The 19736-nt window shown below is 41.5% G+C and overlaps 2 protein-coding genes across 3 annotated transcripts; one reads left to right on the top strand and one right to left on the bottom strand.

Annotated features, from left to right (window-relative positions):
• Window positions 1-606: 606 nt before the first annotated feature.
• On the bottom strand, window positions 607-5625 carry LOC134877696 (GTPase IMAP family member 8-like). Of its 2 annotated transcripts, none has more exons than XM_063903290.1 (6): window positions 5495-5625; window positions 3837-4559; window positions 2778-3491; window positions 2574-2695; window positions 1808-2477; window positions 607-1637 (listed from the first exon to the last, which is right to left on the bottom strand). In XM_063903290.1, the coding sequence occupies exons 1-6, from the start codon at window positions 5532-5534 to the stop codon at window positions 1339-1341; spliced, it is 2568 nt and encodes an 855-aa protein (XP_063759360.1). In that variant the 5' UTR covers window positions 5535-5625; the 3' UTR covers window positions 607-1338. The 2 variants fall into 2 exon arrangements, with proteins under 2 accessions (XP_063759360.1, XP_063759361.1); XM_063903291.1 differs by having other exon boundaries at window positions 611-1637; window positions 3837-4094.
• A 1671-nt stretch (window positions 5626-7296) lies between these two features.
• atad5a (ATPase family AAA domain containing 5a) lies at window positions 7297-19537 on the top strand. The gene is given in 23 exon segments (XM_063902914.1): window positions 7297-7412; window positions 7526-8482; window positions 8485-8730; window positions 8732-9261; window positions 9937-10021; window positions 10130-10288; window positions 10843-10975; window positions 11302-11541; window positions 11686-11834; window positions 11981-12131; window positions 12444-12752; window positions 13790-13886; window positions 14389-14471; window positions 14563-14699; window positions 14777-14954; window positions 15342-15509; window positions 15612-15854; window positions 15960-16024; window positions 16178-16367; window positions 16929-17059; window positions 17176-18002; window positions 18585-18743; window positions 18894-19537. Coding segments are annotated over 23 exon segments (5367 nt in total). The 5' UTR covers window positions 7297-7361; the 3' UTR covers window positions 18973-19537.
• The last annotated feature ends 199 nt before the right edge of the window (window positions 19538-19736 follow it).

The following is a 19736-nucleotide window of genomic DNA, read 5'->3' as shown; positions in this document are numbered from 1 at the left end:
CTGTTGGATCTTTTCACAGTATTTCATTATGATGGATTTAATTGTATCATGTGTTTACAGATGTAAGAGCATTTCAGTAGATCCTCTGTCATGTACTGTATGTGTTTTTCTGTGTACAAAGTAACGAGCAATATGAGTATTCAAATGTAGTGGAGTTATATTCACCTCTGAAATGTAGCGGAATAAAAGTATAAAGTAGCATTAAATGGAAGTACTTAAGTAAAAATGTCAAAAAAGTACAATAAGTGTGTATAATACTTAGTTACTCTTCACCAATGATCATCATACACAGGGGTGTCCAACTTAATGTCATTGCGAGAAACATCAACATTATGGTTGCCCTCAGATGGTCTCTTTAAGAGTACATTTCTATTTGTACTTTTTATTATATTACATGCTTACCTCTGCATTAGATTATTATTGGTTTTGGTAATAACCCACCTCTGAGAGCAGAAGTCTAGGGGAAATAATTGCAAGCAGAAAATCAAGTGTACATTTATGGTACCATTTATTTTAAAAATAAGTTCCATAACCAAACACAAGGTTGTGCATTCCTTTAAAAACGTTTTGGAAAAAAAGTATTGACTAAAGAAGGACTCCGAATTTTTTTCTTTAGTAATACCACATACTGACAATACCACACTAAAAAATCCTTTATTACTTAATTCAATGTTATCAAAGTAAAAGAAGTGTGTTAGCATAATAAATCAAGTATCTAGCCTACTAAAAAGTAGCTTATCTACTGTGTATAAAATCGACCATTTCAGAATCAGAATCAGAAGTGAAAGCGAAATACAAAAAGAAACAAAACAAATAACAAATCATTAGAACTAAAATATATATATAAAATGAATGAAAATGATTTCAGAATAATGTATATCAAATATATAGTATATTGATGCATTACTTTGTACATCATTTGAATGTTGCACGTGACAAAGGTGAGGGTATTTCTAACAAACTGATATAGCTCGACTGCTTGATTGCTTTACCAACAATAATATATCCCCATTATATGGTTGATTTGATTTTGGGGGGAAATTCTGAATCTTTAAATGATCTAATGTTCTGCATACAGTTAAAGTACTCTACACTTGATATGATATATAATATGCTTGGAATGTAAGGTAAACATAAAAGCAACAGTAAGCATTTTTATTTCTTGTTTGACACTTTTTGACACTGTTTGCTGTTCAAGCCAGTGAAGCATGAAATTGAACAAACACATTTTCATGTCAGTGTTTAAGTAAGGAGATACAGGGAAGACCTAGAAATATAATTTCTGCATTGTCCATTTTCTATCTTTTGTTATCTTAGTTACCAGTCGACTTTTGTGTGCTAAATTGAGTACCTGTGTTTTGTTGCTTCATTGTTTGTCAAGACCCTGCCATAGACACTAGAATCTAACTTCCTCTGTTTGTGTTTGTCTGAGAAAAACCTAGTCATTTGTTGCTGACTGTCATCAGTCAGGAGGCTTTGGTCCAACATCTCCACATCACTGGCTGAAATACTCATGCTGTCGACCCCAGAGGTGACATCAGAGCCCCCGAATCTAACGTTCAGCCATTCAGTCACTTTGGCACGTTCTGTTTGGCTCCAACATGTGCCCACAACATCTCTGGGAACATCTCCGCTCACTGAAAACAGAAGTTCAATGGTGTAACTACTTTTGTTGGAAATGGACTCTATTTCAGCGAAAAATTACTAATGAAAATGGTAAATTCCTATAATATATGATAAGTTGTTAACATAAAAAACAAAATTCAATATAGCCTAGCTCGAGTTATCTGAGTAAATTCAAACTCACTGCTTGGAGTGAAGGCTCCATCCATGCTAGCGTTCATTTTCATAGATGGTACGAGCGGTTCTTCTGATTCTTGTGCAACAGCTTTCAACATCCTGTCGATTAGCTCCTGCTCCCTCCTGTTCCACTCCTCTTGCCACTGCAGTGCTGGTTGCCGCTTGTTCCCCATTTTGTCTTCAGCGACAAAGTATTGGCCCTGGTTCCGTGTTATCATGTCAAACATTTTCAAAAACAACTCTATGACAGGATAGGCAAAACAATCACGAGGATTGCAGTTGACGGCATGATATCTGTACCCACACTTTTCCACCAGCTGTTTCAGGTGTACGCCTTCTGTGGCGATGTGCTCCTCAATGGACCTTTTATTGAGCCAGTCTGGCCAGGTGAACAGCACCATGCAGTGTCTCCAGACACTGTCACCAAATGGCATCAAGAGTTCAATGATTGTTTTGTAGTCATCACCTGAAAACGTTTTGAAAATGGGTACAACCAAGAGAAAAGCATTGGGTCCAGGAGCACACATTGAGACGCTGCGCAGTACTGCAGTCTTCAGCCAGTCAGGTGTGATCTTGTCTGTAAACCAGCCCGGTGCCTCAACAACCGAGATGTTTCGTCCAGCGACATTTCTGTCATGTTTTTCACACATCGTGGTTCTTCTCTGATCTTGGAATTCCTGCATGGATGTAACCAAACGAAAAAGTATAACAACTAAAACAGACTTGAACAATCAGATGTTCCCCCCCCAAAAAAACATGTTGAGTTTGGTTACCTTCTTCATCCAAGCTGTGCCAAACTGGTCCTCACAAAGGATCATGTTTCCTACCAGACTCTTCCCAGAGTATTTCGGGCCGATAAGTACAACCCTCTTGTCAGTGATTGGCTGCGTCTCCCCTTGGGAAAGGTGAGGTTTTTTTAGAATTAGAAATAATAATAATAATAAGTAAATTAATCATATATTGTGTTTTTTGATTACCTCGGAACAACTCTTTTAGTATTCGTGCTTGTCTTTTGGCCGTCTGATGAATCTTTTTTGCCTTCTTGTCTGCAACCTCTTTTCTTGCCTCCATCTGCTCAGCACGGCCTAGGTTGACTTCAAAATGACCATCTTTGTTTCCTGCCCACATCTCTTCAATCTTTTCAAGGAGCTCCGTCACCTGAGTCTCGTCGCTGTGGTTTGTGTTATCCAAGACATGATACATGTTCCCACACTTCTCCACAAGCCACTGCAGACCCTCCTCACTCTCTATGCGCTCTTCCACAGTCCTCCCTCCCAGCCAGTCACCTCTGGTGAACAGAACTATTGTGTGCTTCCAGACTTCTTCCGTGAACAGGCTCATGTGCTCCTGGACCGCTCTCTGGTATGATGCGTTGAATGCGGATGCCAGGCCGACAACAAGGAGCACTGCGTGGGGTCCTGGAAAGCACAGATGCATGCTGTTTTCTATTTCAAGTTTATCCATCTCAGAGAGCTCCTGAAGGGTACCGTTGTAGAACCAGCCTGGTGAGTCTACCAATGTGAGCTGCCTGTCTGCCACCACGCTGTGGTTTATTTCACAGTACACAGTTGTTCTTGTGTGAGTAACAGGAAACACATATTTTCTCAGAATGGTGTTGCCTGCTGAGCTCTTGGCTGACCACTGTGCGCCAACCATCACTAGCTTCAAATGTATTGGAGGAGTTTTGCCACCTAGAGACAAAGTGAATTTAAAAAAGATTCAGACTTTTAGTTTTGTGCATCATTATGTTATTGTCAGGTTAACCAACAAAATGTATTTTTATACTTTTTAAACACCTAAATCAGTAAATCACTTATTAAAGCAGAAAGTTCTCAATGGGGAAAAAGAGCTTGAATTAATCTTGGAGAGGGTGAGGTTTCTTTGCAGGTATCATTTGCATTTTAATGTCAAAAGGCTATGGCTAAATGGTATCTGCATCATATTTGTCTGCTTGGAATTATTAAAAAAAGTCCACAATGGCTAAAAAAACAAACTTAGCTTTTTTTTTTACCTGATTAGAGCCATTTCTGACTTACCTTCAATCAGGGCTTTGAGTTTCCTTCTTTTGGTCTGCACTTCGGCAAACCTCATTGATGCTCTTTCAACGATTGCTTCCATTTTCTCTCTCAGAGCACGTCCATCAGCACTATCAATAGAATAGTGACCACCAGCTTTTTGTGCAACCATTGCGTCTATTTTATTGAAAAGCGTTGCGACCTGAGTCTTATTCTGATGGTCGCTGATGTTGAGAACATGCTTTCGGTTTCCACATTGTTGAAGAATCATCTGAAGTGCTGGCCAGAAAGAGATTTTGTGCTCTAAACCTTTTTTGGTAATTGGAAAACATACAGTGAACAGCACAATGGTTTGATCAAAGACTCCTCTATTGAAGAGTTGCAGGTGCTCTTCTAGCGATTGCTTGAAAATGTCAGTAAATACTTCATCTAAAGAAATGACTAGAAGAAATATGTGAGGCCATTGGCGACACAGATGGACACTGTTCTTGATTTCTATTTGATCCAGCTCTGGGGTGTTTTTTCGTGGGTAGTGGCACCACCAGCCTGGAGTATCAACCATTGTGACCATTCTGCCTTGTACCTCCTGCTGCCTCACAACACTTCTGGCAGTTCTTCTGTTGGTCTCAAAAACACTTTTACCAAGTATGATGTTGCCGGCTGTACTTTTAAAACTGGATTCACCAGTTAATACTTTTCCACCTAATAACACAATCCTCAACTCTGGAGGGTGCTTGGTTTGCCCTGTAAGAGATAAACATTTTTTTCTGTTTACATACATGCATTACATAAATCTATAAAATGTTCATGATCTGTGTATTTGCATGAAAAGTATAGCTTTGACAACAATCTCATTGCACCATTAAATCCACTTATAAAACACATATCCATCATCAGGAAATTCTGATGTGATTTACTGTCAAATTCCCGATTATACAAGCAGTATGGCTTGTGTGGTGGCAGTTTCAGTATTTTAAAAAACACATAATGAAATCGGTCTCTGAGTTTAAATCATGCATCTGCAGATGTACCATCAAGCTGAGTAAAGTTAGTGAAATGAGCGAGTGATATTAGTTTTTTATACACATTAATAGTGCATGCACAAACTTAATTATTCATCATCTATGTGCGAGAACAGAATCGTTAAAATACAGCTCAGTATTTCAAGGAATCTCTTCATTATTGTGTCCCGACATTCAGTAAGACACTAGCAGTTCATTATATGATTACAATTTCCTCACAGTAACTGGACCTGGAAATTCCCCTGCAGATCTAGACATTTTTATCACACCTAATAACCTGTTTCCTATATTTACAGCAACAAAAAAAATGCTGAAAACTCAGCAAGTAGTAATAATTTATTATTTAAAGTTGAATTCAGATCAGATGAATTGACATTGATTTATCATCATTTTTGACATGCCTAAGCAGGGACAAAGGCTACCAATTAGTTTCAAACAATAAAATAATTTACTTAATATACAATTACTTTTTCATTAGTAACAATGTGTAATTGACCCTATTGAACAAATAAACTAACAAAAAAAAGTATGAACACGTAAATAAATAAACACTTGGATTACATAGGTGTCCTAAACAATGCAGAAAAAAGGTTGCAGGAGAGCATTATTGTCCTAAGTTTATGAACAGCAGTCATACAGTATTAGCTTAAACTTTACCTTTTGTTTCCATATCCACTGTTGACTTTTCTGCTTCCATCGGGTTACTGAAAACTCGGCTAAATCCCCTGTAATAATGCCAGGTTCACTGTTTATGCGTATATGGCGACTCAGGTTCGGATAAACAAGAAAATCAGGCTTTCCCAGCATATGATGTTACCTCTGCAAACCACTGTTCTCCTTGAACATGAATAGGCTGTGGTTTGTTACATTGCAGTCATTTTTTACTTTCAAAGCTATAAATGTGGTGCTGGGAGAAAATGCAATTATTCACTGGAATACAGGTTTCACAGTAACCTCACATCCATGAACATCCAAGATTGACTTTGACTCTGCATTTACCTTATTAGGGTGACTGTGTTTTTTTTTTAATTAGATTTTTGATTCATAAAATGGTTTGGCGTAGTTTTCGATTGTCATAAAAACTAGTGTCGCTTATAAAACACTCGTTATGTATTTATTTATGAAATTACACTTTTTGCATCATGAATAGGGTTCTTTTAATTTTGCTTTACGTAGCCTATGCATAAAGGCTGCTTATTGAATGTAGACCAACCAGTCCACTAAACAATATTTTGAATTTAAAAAAACTTGTAACAGAGTATTTTTACACTTTGGAACTATTCATTCTACTTTAGTAAATATATAAGTTCTTCCACTACTGATTTAGTTATAATGACAACGATTCAACGTTTGTTCGAGTGATCACTGAAGAAATCTGAATTTCATGTTGAATTGGCTCAGCCAGCAGAGGGGACTGTAACTTTTGCCTCTTCCATCAAATGCGACGCCACACGCCATCTTTGTTATGGGCAAACAACGTCAGTCGATGACGTAGAGGTTTTCTCTTCTGTGATTGGTGGAAATGGGTCGTGCCAAAGGTCGCGTAAATTTGGCGCTCTTCATTCACTTGCAGTCTGGCGCGTTTTTGAAAGAGCAAAATACGTCAAGAAGAAACATGTTTTTGAAACCTAACTTGGAACAATGGGGATTTTAACCGTGTAATGTTGTCCTCTTTGCTTTAATATGTCCGTGGCTGACATATTGGAAATGTTCGGACCACTTTATGGAATTGTGAGGAGCGGAGTGTGTTTGAAAGTAGCTTCCATTGGAGTCTGCTAGCTTGTTGTTTTACGGAGACATTTATCAGTCTGGTGGCAACACAGAGCTGTCCGCCTCGCACAATGAACTTATATTGTTTATTCACATTCTCGTGGAAGTGAATAAGTGAAAGCAAGAAGACGAAGTTGCAGGTTCATTTTTTTATCGGTAAGTCTTTTCCTCGACCTTTGTCTTTATACATTTGTTACAAACACTGGGGGAAGAAGCAGCTAGGCACAGGGCGCCATGTCAGGAATAATATTGATGTTAATGTCAGCTGTTGCTTTCTGACCGTGACGCCTATACGATTTATACAAACATGCTGTTTATAAACACTTCATACTGACTTTGCTTAACCAAAACTAACTCAGTGCATTATTTGGTATGAGGGTATTACAGGACTGTGTTTTGTATAGGACTGTTAGCAGGGTCGGATACTGTGTCAGTTTACTGATTTGATAAACTGTACATTTCCAGAGACAGAGATCTTCAATGTTGTGGTTTTTCGCTTTGCATGAACAGTTATTGAAATCTCTAATAGTAATTCCTTAATAACAATTGTTTTGTAACTTTTGCCTTATTTAATTACTAGAGAAAGGAATGATGAATGGGTTAAAGCTTCTCAACTGGATTTTATTCAGAGCAAACAGTTGTGATGGCATGGGATTTAGACCAATGTACTATTTGGAAATAATTATAGTTATTTTCTGCTCTAATCTCCTTGTGCGTAACAGTATTTCCCTTTTGCTTTAGGTCTCTTCAAATTATGGCTGGTGTTGTGGCTATGGCATCTGTCATTGAGGACTTTGACACACAGGTACTTCTGACACAGATGTGTCCCGTATATAAAATGCAAAGCAGCTTTTGTTGTGTTTTTATTACTTCCTTATGCGTTATGTAGTTGATTTAAATTTCTCACTCCTTTTACAGCCTTGCAAGAAATCTCGCAAAGATGGCGGCAAGACGATCACAAACTACTTCTCTCCTGTGCCCAAACCTGAGGAGAAACCCTTTTCACCTCCGCGCTCCAACAACATCATGGACTACTTTAGCCGTAAAGCTCCGTCCTCTAAAGAAAAGACCAGCTCACCTGAACTGTCGAAAGAGAACTGTCAGACTTCTCAAAATGCAGAAAAACACACCAGCCCTGAGGCAGCAGTGAAAAAGCCATCACAGAAACGGAGTAGAAAGGCCAGCAAAGTTGCAAGAAAACTTGTGGAGGCTGAGACCATTAGTTTGACAGAGGAACCAAGCTGCCTGATTGTAGAAGAACAACATGAGAGCAGACACTCTGCATCAGAAGCCGTCAGCATCTGTGGTGTGCTTGGCAGTGATACAGCAGCCCTGATCGCCCAGCTGAGTGCTGAGGCCGGTATCTCTGGGGGGGAATCGGAGAGTAATACCACTAAGACTGTCAATGTTGAGCAGGCTGGAGAAGATGGTTCAAAATGTGGAAACGGTGTCAAATTTAATCTGGAACTGAATGGTATTGAATCATCTCCAATTGTACCGTCAAAAGATAAAGCAAAACAAGTCAAAACTTTGGCACGGAATAGCAGGAAGGCAAAGCATTCAGAATCGGAGGAGAACGAGAGCTCCTTGTGTGATGTTAGTATGGAGGTCAATCTGGATGAGGCCTCTCAGCTGGACAACAGCACTGTCACGGTCTCCTTTGAGGAGTTTGTGCGGAGCCAAGACAAGCGGAGGGGTGCAGACGACCTAGAAGATGCAAGTAAAATCACAACTGAGGCACAAAGAATAGACTCTGACCAGATGGAGATCCTTAAAGCAGAAGAAATTGTTCTTTCAGGGGTGTCACCTTTCCGTGTCTCGCCCCGAACTGTCACCATCCAGGCAGAGGTGCATGCAGTCTCATATAAACAGAAGCAGCCAAGGCAGGAGGAAAGTTAGCCACAATCTTCAACAGGAGAAAAGGTCCGATGAGCCCTGCAGAGGTTGTATCGTCTCCTCAAACAGAGGCCGGACACCAACTTCCCTCTGCCTCTTTGACGGTCAAGCGTACATCTAACGTGGTTCTTCAAGAGGAGGACTTGGAGCTGGCTGTGCTCGAGAGTGAGTCCACACCAAGGTGCAGCGAGACGGTGAAGAAGCAGTTCATGGCTGCCTTCAAACAGCCCTGCCCTGGATGGGTCCAAAATCAAGCCTGGGAAGAGCCAGGGCAAGCAGAAGCAAGCTGGAGAGAAAGCTGCGGATGATGCAGACAAAGTCGCTGAAGAAGTAACTCCAGCCTCTGCTGAGCAAGTCTCCGCTGCCGTGCAGGAAAACAACGCCGCCAAAAAGAAACCACCAAGAAAAGGCAGAAAGAAAGCTAATGAAGAAAAGGAGCCAGTCGCCCCTCCACCTGCCGCTGAAGAAACAGCGGCCGCAGTTGTTGAGCTTAATGACGAGCCTCCCATCGCTTCAACTCCCTCCGTCCCAGCGGTGAGGAGATCCAGGAGAGACGCTGCAATAAGGCACGCTCCCGAAGCCCCCCCATCATCCCCTATCAGGAAAACCAGGAAACGAAACGAGTCAAAGGACGCTGCTGCTGTTCCACTTGCTGACAGCCCTGCAAACATTCCCACCTCAAAGACTCGCAAGTCCAAACATGGAGTCTACTTAGCGGAGGTTGTCTGCCCACCTGACACCAAAGGAAGTCCAATCAGGTGATTACTATTATTATTATTATTATTATTATCATTATTATTATTATTATTATTATTATTATTATTATTATTATTATTATTATTATTATTATTATTATTACTATTATTATTATTATCATTATTATTATTATTATTATTATTATTATCATTATTATTATTATCATTATTATTATTACTATTATTATTATTATTATTATTATTATTATTGTTATTTATTTATGTTTGTATATACTGTTACACATGCATTTATTCACACCTGTAATGTTTGGTCTCTTATTGAAACACTTGTAAAGAGTTTGTTCTGTATGGTCACTTAAGGATGTAGTTTGTGGTGCTTTTGAATAATATTGGGTTATACAGAAAAGTGTTTCTATTATTTAGAGGACCCTCATTGTATCGACAGAACAGAAAAATAATTGAAACACTTCTCACTCAAATATAATTGAGCTGCACCACAAAACTACATTCTCTGAAATGCCTCACACAGTTGAGCAAACGTCTTTCTAAAACGCATTTTGTGGTAAAATTGACGAAATAACCTTCATAAATGTGTATTTATTAACTGCCTGTTGTGTTTTTCTCTGCCTTTTGTTTATGTTTATGTGTGGTGATGTTATTTTAAAGGTTAGTTTTAGTTTTTTATGTTTTTATTCAATTTTGTCGTTTCTTCAAAAGGATTAAATTCACCAGAGTCCATAAAAACATTCCCAAGACCAAGGGTGACGGTGACAGGAGCCTAAACACGTATTTAGCTTCTAAAGTAAGTGTAAAGGTGTTTATACAGATGTGTATAATGAAGTGATTACGACATCTACATATTTGTAATGATGGGCTGGAGATAATGAAGGAATGATTTTATTTCTTTCAGCCGTCGAATGAATCTAAAACAAGGAAGCAGGCCAAGAAGTTGGTGGAAAAAGCCAAAGTGATTCAGCAGAGCAAAAAAACTGCCGTCAAGGAGAAGGGCACCTTAAGGCTTTCGTCTCGGACCGAGACCTCCGACAAGAAGAGCTACTGGGAAGAGGAGGTACAGGAAAGGGCTTTAGTGAAGGGGATGCTTTACATTTCATGCATGAAGAGTAAATGAAAGTCCATGATGATCATATAAACAAACATGCAGCCTCTTTTGATTCTCACATTGTTTATTATCTTTCCATTTTTTATAGCACATGAATGCATACATACACACATCAGGGTTACAGACACATGGACCTTGTTGCAACATGAACAGTTTATTATTCCCCATCAAATCTTTTAGTATTTTTTCTTGCCTGTCTTGTGAGGATAAGTGACGTTTAGCAAACCCACTATGAAGCTTGTTCACTCACACCCTCGTTCACAGCCTGATGCAGAATAAACTTTTCACTATTTGGGATTTGAAGCAGCATCCTGATGAAACGATGCAAACGTAATGAGTTTAAAAACTAAAACCATTCCTGGAGCCCTTTGTTCTTTCTTGGATTAAAAAATGTAGCATATTCAAACAGTCCTCCCAGTGAGCTGGACACACACACTGGGGACTATTTAGAGACTTCCACAACTTGTTTTTCTTATCTTTGTTTGTGGTTTGTTGTCTTTCAGACCTCTGTTATCTGCCTGGAGAACAAACAGACTGCCGCTCCTCAGACTGCAAAAGAAAAGAGCAAAACTAAAAAGAACTTACGCAGCCTAAATGAAGTCCTGGGGAAAGCTACCGCTGCCAAGGCTGGCCCAGGTAGTCTTCCTTATTTTGAATCACCATTCACTGTTGAGCCTTTCTAAATGTCAGTGAATACAAAATCAATCACCAGAAAGGGGCTGAATCCATGACCACCTACTTGGAAAGATTGGTGTGTAATCATCATTAGTAATATTTCCATCCGAAGGTTTACTTCATTTTCTAAATGTAAAAGTCCTACTCCTGAAAGTGAAGAAAAATACTAAGTCACGGCTAACAAATATGGCAGCCCACAACTACATGACTTTATGCGCTCTGCGATGTCTCCTTTATCCCGAACAATGTAGATGTTCTCTCATGGTGCTGTGTTCTCTTTCTCACAGGCTCCAAAGGGGCCGCGCTGGGCCAAGAGAAGAAGGGGCCCGCAGTGATTTCCATCTTTGATGAGAGCGGCTCTGAAAACTCTCTGGACGGCGAGCAGTTCAAGGCGCGCAGAGATTTCCTGAAGAGCGGCCTGCCCGATTCCTTCAGGAAACAGATCGCCAAGACAACTGCAACCCAAGAGGCCTACTCGCTCTCCTGTTCCTCCTTTCACACGGTGGTTCACATCGAGCAACCACAAGGTAATACAAAGGGTTTCATCTTAATCCGACATTGGGGAAAACATTTATTCCTCTACATTTGAGATTATTATTAATAATGGCTGGTAAATTGATAATGAATCAACACAGGGACGAATAAAGCCTGTTTTTGTTGTGTTTTGACAGACTGCCCTCTTTGGAGTTTGCCGTGGCCCAAGTCTTCGTTACTGTGTCACCTGAAAGAGCTTTGCTGCCAAACCTCAAACCCCGCTCCCTCTGTAAGCGGCTCCCTCTGTGTGGGGACAGAGCCAGACCGTACAGCCTTTTGTCAGCGGGTATGTTGTATTCAATTAGTTCAGAACACATTCGTCTTGGTGTGTGTGTGTGTGTGTAGCGCTCTTTGATTGTTACATTTTATTCTCCAGCTACAGTGGGGTTAACCAGCAGACACAATGTTAAATGACAGTATTTGTTCCTGAAGGGTTCTGGCTGGAGGCCTGAGATCTCTGAAAGTGTTCGCCGGCTTCTAACGGAGGGGATCAGCACCGCTAACCCTTCCTTCGCTGTTGAGATGTTCATCACTCGCTTCCTAAAGCGACGCGCCGAGCACCAGCAGCAGAGCACGGCCTCAGGTCAGTCTGACGGGAAGTTATTTCACTTGAGACAAAAGTAGAAATGTTTCAGAAAGCCTCAGGATGCAGGAACGGGTTACTTCAGGCTGGTTCAAAGCTTGATCTCGTAACATCGAGTCTGTGTTCAGTATTTGTTCTTTCTGCATCTACAGGAAGAACAATTTATAGAAAGCTCATGAGTATTTGATGCATCCAAATTGTCCTAAAAGTACAAATATTTGTGCGGTCAAATCAGTTCAACAAATATTTACAAATGAGCCAAAATAAGTTCATTAATCAAAATTATTCTCACCATCCTTTGCATGGCACTAGAATCTGAAGCTGAAACCAGAGTCCCAAGCACCACACGTCCCGCTGAACCAGTAGGAGGGAAGAGGAAGAGGAGGGACGATGGGGGGGAAACGACCGCAAAGCTGGCTAAGAAGCAGCGAGCCAACCGTGAAAACATTTCCGAGCCAGCGAAAAGAGGAGGGCGCACGAGACGGGCTCAGAGATCGAGGACAGAGGACGGGGCGGATGAGGACGCAAAGCCTTCGGCCCAACCTGCTGCTGCCACGTCTGAGGATGACTCTGTGATTGAGATCACTGACTCGCCTTTGGGAGAGAGTGCTGGAAAAAAAGGTGAGCTACCACATTTCATGGTCTCACCCGTCTGATTTTATTTATCCATTTACTAAAAACCTTAGGATCTACAAAAATACGGAAAATCAACCCACAGGAACAAACATGTTCTCTTCTCTGTAAAACTTTTTTTACATCTATATTGTTTTGGTGCGAGCTGTAGTGTGTCTTTCCAGAAATCACGACCCTGTTACTCAAAGTCATCCTTGAGAGCTTGGTTTAAATTATTTCATATAAGAACTACTTTCTTATTACATGCAACCGTATCACAGCACAGAAAGAAACGTCAATCAACTCCTGGAGGAAGAAGAGGCCTGAGCACTTTGTTTAGTTCCCTGTAGGGCTGCTCGATTATGGAAGAAATCCTAATCATGATTATTTTGGTCAATATTGAAATCACGATTATTCAAACGATTATTTTTAAGTTTGAAAACACAATGCATTTATTCAGCATTTCTCTCCAAAAAAACCCTCACTGTAGAGACTTTGTGCTTAAGTTTGAGGCGATTGAATACGTTTGTTGTGTTGCCAAGGGGCGCAGGTATCACTTTGTAGCTCATTTTGCACATTGTGTGGTGCTTTGCCTCGTTGGATTTTTCGAATCTGAAGTGTTCCCATACAAGAAAACTTGACCTACCCTTTTGTCGATCAAACGAGGCTGCCCTCCATCTGCCATTTTCCACTCGGGCTGTTTTTTGAATACTGCGCGTCCTTCACTTTACAGCTGCTTTGAGAGCCAGTCAGCAGGGCCGCGTTGAATGCTTTGGGGGAGGGATTGAATTGCGCATGCGCGTCTCTTTCAGAAAACCTCTAGGCCTACCATAGACAACGGAAAATGCCAAATTAATCGTTTCAACTCGATTATATTAGTTTGGGGATTGTTTGACCCAAAAATCGAAATCACGATCAAAATTCGATTAATTGCACAGCCCTAGTTCAGTGGAAAATAGTTCCTTTCATTTAAAATGGTCTACTGGCATGACAACTTTTTGCTCATTGTTAAGATGTGTGCTGAGTTGAGTTGATTTGTTGAACAGGTGTGGTGAAAGAGGACGTGCTCTGGACGGACAAATATCAGCCGCAGCACTCCAGTGACATCATCGGCAACACCGCCTCGGTGAGGAGGCTGCACAGGTGAGGAGCTCAAACTGCTTTAATTACTGAACCAATAAAATAACTATAACTTTTACACAGGAGCTTTATTGAATGTCATATTTAGGTCGTTTTCACAATCAAACGATTCACAATATTTTATGAGTATAACTTGTCTGTCTCTCTGTATGTGTTCAGCGGGAGAGCAGTTTTGTTGACTGCAGCGAAACCGTTATTTGTAAGGCAAAAAAAAAAAACAGGAACAGGAAAAATACTGTGCAGGAAACACTGGAATCTATTCTACAAATAGTATAATACTATTAATATCAGTGAAGCCTGACCCTGTTTAAAAAGCTGTAAAAGCTATTAAAGTGGAATGAATCTTTAAACTAGGCTGTACAGCCCTAATAAGTTAACACTGAGTTTGCTTCAAACTGTATCTCTTAATTGTTACTCTAAATTTGACACTATATGTTTTGGGACCACTGCCGCATTGCCTCAGGAACTTTGGGCTAATGTTACATGTTTATTTTCTCATGCTCAGCTGGCTGAAGGAGTGGAAACTTCGTGCAGACCGAGAAGAGAGAAAATATCAGAAGGAGAAGAAACGGGAGGAAAGCGGAAATGGTAGGAGATTAGAGAAATGCTCATCTTTGTTTTTCTCGGCTTCTTTCTGTTTGCTTGCTGTGCTGACTGCGTGATGGCTCTTTGTGTCCAGACTCGGACTGGGACTGCGGAGAGGAGGACTCTCAGAACGGAGAGGACACGCTGTGTAACACGATGATCATCACAGGACCCACTGGAGTAGGGAAGACGGCTGCAGTCTATGCCTGTGCTCAGGAGCTGGGCTTCAAGGTACAGAAGCTCAAGAGTGCACAACTGTAACATCTGTGATTGTCTTCACTTCCTAACATCCTCTCGGGCTTTCCAAGGTGTTCGAGGTGAACGCTTCATCGCAGCGGAGTGGCCGTCTGATTCTGTCCCAGCTGAGGGAAGCCACTCAGTCTCACCAGGTGGACAGTCAGGGGGTCAACGCACACAAACCCACCTACTTCAACAGCTACAGCACAAGCAGCAGCGCTGGCTCTCTCAAGCCTGGATCCTCGCCCAGTACGTACAAATAATACGTTTATAGCACCTGGCCCAGTGGATTCTGGGAAGTCTGTTCTATGGGAAACGGAGTGACAATAATGTATAAATGATTTTATTTTATTTGAATCAACTTGAGTGCTGTTTCCCAACACAATTCTGAAGTAAACAACCCCAGTTGGTTAGCATCAGACCTCAGCTGGAGGAGTTAGTTGATGACTTTTGGTCTAATATTTAAATGATGGTCTTTTTATGTAACTTTACAAGACTAGGCTGTACGGAGAGTAGGTATTCATTGTGAAGCTTTGAACGAAAAGAGTTTACCGGTATTCTTGTCATCTCCTTTTTTTTTGGTAGTAATACATTACAGCAAAAATGTATCACTGATTCTTTTCTTTTATCTTCCAGGAAAGTTGAACTCTGCTCGCATGGTGGTTTCCTCTCCCAGGAAACCTCCCCAGTCCCCAAGAGGTGCTCGGAAAGGAAACCTGGCTCCAACGTCTTTAGCCAACTTCTTCAAAATGGGTCGACTCACCAGCGCGGAGACGCCAAACACCAAGAAGACTGAACTCACGGGTACATTTCACCTTCAATGTGTCATGAAAAGTCATCGTCAGCGCTTTAATAGTAAGATGTCTGCCATTTCTTTCTCTCTCTCTCCTCCATCTCTTCATAAAGCTGCTTCCAAGAAAGCCGTCAAAGCAAACGATTGTGCCAATAAGCCCAAAGACCCTGCAGTGGATTTCCCTGCGGCTTGCACCCCTAAAGAGAAGACCAGTGAAGAACAGAGCAAGAAGACGGCCACCTCGCTGATCCTGTTTGAAGAAGTGGATGTTATTTTCGATGATGACTCAGGGTTTCTAGCTGCCATCAAGACTTTTATGATGACGACAAAGCGGCCGGTAATCCTCACCACCAGCGGTGAGTAGAAGCAGAAAGGTCAAAGGACTCGCAGTTTGATCTGTGTTGATTTATCTACGCTCTGTCGGGACTTTGAGTTCAAATCTATTCCTGCCTGTCTTGTAGATCCTGCTTTCAGCACCATGTTCGATGGCAACTTTGAAGAGATCCTTTTCAAAACCCCCTCAATGGTGAGTGGAGGATTTCTAAACCTGCCAGATCTTATTGACTGAATGTGGTGTTTTAATCTCACTCGATGCTCATCAAGTGTGAGAGGTCCGATATCAACATGTAGTGTTTGTGCACCCGTCCATTTTTTATCTGTCCTTCTCTCGCTGGTACAGTTGGATGTAAGCAGCTTCCTGCAGCTGCTGTGTCTGACGGAGGACGTGAGGACAGACACACTGGACCTCAGCGCTCTGCTCAGACTCAACGGATGCGACATCAGACAGAGTTTACTGCAGCTGCAGTTCTGGACGCGCAGCTCAGGAGGCCGCCACGTGACCCGGCCATTGACACACACTGGCAAGAATGGTGAGCTCTATTTATGCATGTTGTCTAAATGTCAAAATATTATTTATTTTTCTTGATCAGGATGAAGTTATATATTCCTTTTCGATCCAATCTGTATATCTACGTATTCTGCAATCATCCGCTGGTTAGCGTCCAGGAGGACAGCTTTTTTTTCTCCAGAAAACTGTTCAAAATGGTTTGAATAACTCATAAAGCCATAAATGGATACGTATTATCTAAGTTAAGTAGAAGATAAGAGCTTTTTCTGTTGAAGTCTAGACTTACAACCAAGAATTTGCTACGATGGCTCCTACGTTGTGGATGAGTTGAAGGTCACAATCTGCACAGCAACACATGATTTTTATTTTATAGTTTTATGATTTTTATTTTATTTGTATTTCTCCTGGACAGTTTTATATTTATTCAATTTTTACTGCACAATTGTATTTCTATCCCTCTTGTCATTTGGTAAAGCTCTGTGTAGCTGTTTTGAAAAAGTGCAAAACAATAGAATTAGCTATCCTTATTTTGAATAACCTTTATAACCTGACGTGTTATTTTCCCGCCTCCTTCACATGAAAGCTGAGCTAAAGCCAGAGGCTGATGAAGAGGCAGCAGGCGTGACTCTCCCTCCCTGTGAAAGCGGCTGCACAGAGAGCATGCTGGGTCTTCTGAATGTGGAGCCTGAGAGAGACATGTGGGAGCTGCTCAGGGTAAAACATTACATTACCACATACACTGCTTAGATTAAGAACATTTACCCTTTGAAGGATGTCTGTTTTTTTCCCTTTGTTTATTCCTTAATTCACCCGGTATGTGCCGTCAACAGAGTCCGGCTGAGGAGACGTCGTGCTGGGAGCTTCTGACTAACTGCAAGCATCGAGGAGTGGACCTGCTCTATTCCAACATGGAGATGCTCTTACCCTTACCGCGCACACCGTTTACTACCTCCACTTACAAACTGGAGCGATCTGTTTCTGCAGCACAAGACCTTCCTGTCCCTCCTGCAGAGCTGCCACTACACACCAGGTCACTGCACACCTCAGAGTCTGCAGACTGCTCAGAAGACAGCAGTCCTGTCAAAGTGTCCAACAGAATGAAGAAGAACAAGAAGCGGCACTGCCTACCTAACAGGGATGGACTGAACTCCGACTCAGGGTCAGAAGACGATTTTCTCTCTCTCTGCAAGCCGCAGGGCGCTCCTCAATCGAAAGAGGAAGTCAAGGTTTCACAGAAGGTGAAGAGGAAGCCTCTGACTCCTGATGAGCGGATAAAAAGTCTCCCTGTCTCGCAGTGTCTAGACTCACTAGCTGACTTTTTCGACAACATGTCGTACATGGACTCCTTGCTTGCTGGGGGGGACAATCTCAGATATGTGTCCCTGCTGGGTGCGGTGTTGAAAGACGGCATGACAGATGAGTCGAAGCTGGAGTCTGACAGGGACAGCTGGATGAGAGGAGAGCACGTCATGCAGATCCCGGCGGCTGTGGAGGCTCTGAGCTTCAGCAGGTGCCGGGCTTCAGCAGCGGAGGCCTGGAGGAAAGCCCAACAACTGCAGGGGGAGCTGGGAGCGCAGGCGGCCGCAGAGCTCAGCCTGCCTGTAGCCGCTCATTGTGAGGCTTACAGCTTCACCCAGGACGGCCCCTGTAAACCTCAGTGAGTGTCGCTTATCAGCATTTCACACTTTTTGGATCAACCTTTTATAAATGTATGCACCCGGACTAGTTAACCCTCTTAACCCGAACCTTTTTCACTAAAATATACAACTCCTTTACTTTTATGGAAACAGCTAAATAACGGCTGGACATGAGGACATCTCAAAAATGTCTGCAGAGGAATAGTTATAATGCCCATAAATCATAAAAATAACAAAGACACAGGTTCAATCCTTTTTCACTTTGCCTTTCTACAACTCACCATGTCTAATGTGTATCACTATTAATATTTCTTAAAGCTATACTTGCATCCTCTCGTTTCCTCCTATCCCTGCCCTGTGTATGTAATCTGACTTTTCCTGCTAAAGTGCTTTTTTACCAAAGATTAGTTCAAGGACTGTCGAAACGCTGTGGCTGTTTTTACATTCACTTGATATGATGTGCACATTTACAGGAGGGAATACCTAACTGTGCCAAAGGGAAAAATGTTTGGGCTCCCATGCCACCATAGATCATAGATCATCATACATGGGCTCGTGCATAAGAAGTTCAAAGGCTCATGATGTGTGTCGATGTGTTCCAGGCTGGTCCAGCAGAGGAGGGACATGATGGACAGTCTGATGTTCAGAGGTGTGTCTGGTGCTCTGGGAAACAGACCAGCCGCTGCTCTGGATTATTTACCAGCCCTCCGCACCATCTGCAGATCAGAGCAGCTGAAGGAGCAGGGCAAGGTTAAACGAAGGTGAGCATGCAAAAACAATAATGAGCGTAGACCAAAGCACAAGGGTTTAAAGTAAGGATGTAAGATTTGATAGGGGCATATCACCGACAGATTACAAAAACATGTGTTGAAGTGTAAACGGAGGTCTCTAAGCTGTTTTTCCTCCTCTAGGTTTCTGCACTACCTGGATCTAAACCACCTGGGTCTTGAGAAGAGCACTCTGCAGCTCCTGGCCGAAGACTTCCCCTGAGCCACTGAGGGGAAAGCTCCATATGATTTGGTTATATAATTCTGACCTGGTGAGAGGTGTGTGTGCACGAAGGATGCCGGGTGAGGTTTCCACACACTTTCTTCTAAGATGGAAATGACTGAATCACTGAATACAGAACCTGCATTCTCACCTGATGGGCGCACAGCTGAATCACCTCAAATGTTTTCACATCTTTAGAATGCACTAAGGATTTCTACTTTATATAATGTTTGTAATATTGGTGCTGGAGTGTGTTTTTGTACAGTTGTGTTTTATACGTAGAAGCCTCATTTATAATTTTCTTTTGGAAATTGCTTTTGAGGCGCAAATATGTCTCATTGATGGTTTGTATGAAATTCACATGTTAAATAGAAGTTGTAAAGGCCGTGTATACACGTCATTCTCCGCACAAAGAACTGTCGATGCACTCAGGACCTTGATCGAATTCACCTAAACCACCTTCACACTCATCACAGTGACTTTGTTTTTAGCCTTAAATATGTAAACAGTCACAGTGGATTTTTGTTGTGACCAAATAAAGGTTTATAACAACTAAATCAATCAATCAATCTCTCATGTCTGTGCTTGAGGCTAGAAAATACAGCGCAATTTGGTTGGAGTTGGAAAAGTGTAGAAAAGTCATTAAAATTGCTCATTTACATTTTTGTTTTACCTACTGTATTTGTGTCTTTACATTTGTCCTAACATCACCAAAAGTCAGCTTTAGACCATGCATTTGCATCTTTAAATATACATTTTAAGAA

Source organism: Eleginops maclovinus, chromosome 16, assembly GCF_036324505.1.
Source record: "Eleginops maclovinus isolate JMC-PN-2008 ecotype Puerto Natales chromosome 16, JC_Emac_rtc_rv5, whole genome shotgun sequence".
Classification (NCBI taxonomy): Eukaryota; Metazoa; Chordata; class Actinopteri; order Perciformes; family Eleginopidae; genus Eleginops; species Eleginops maclovinus.
This window is presented reverse-complemented; position numbering and strand designations above follow the sequence as displayed.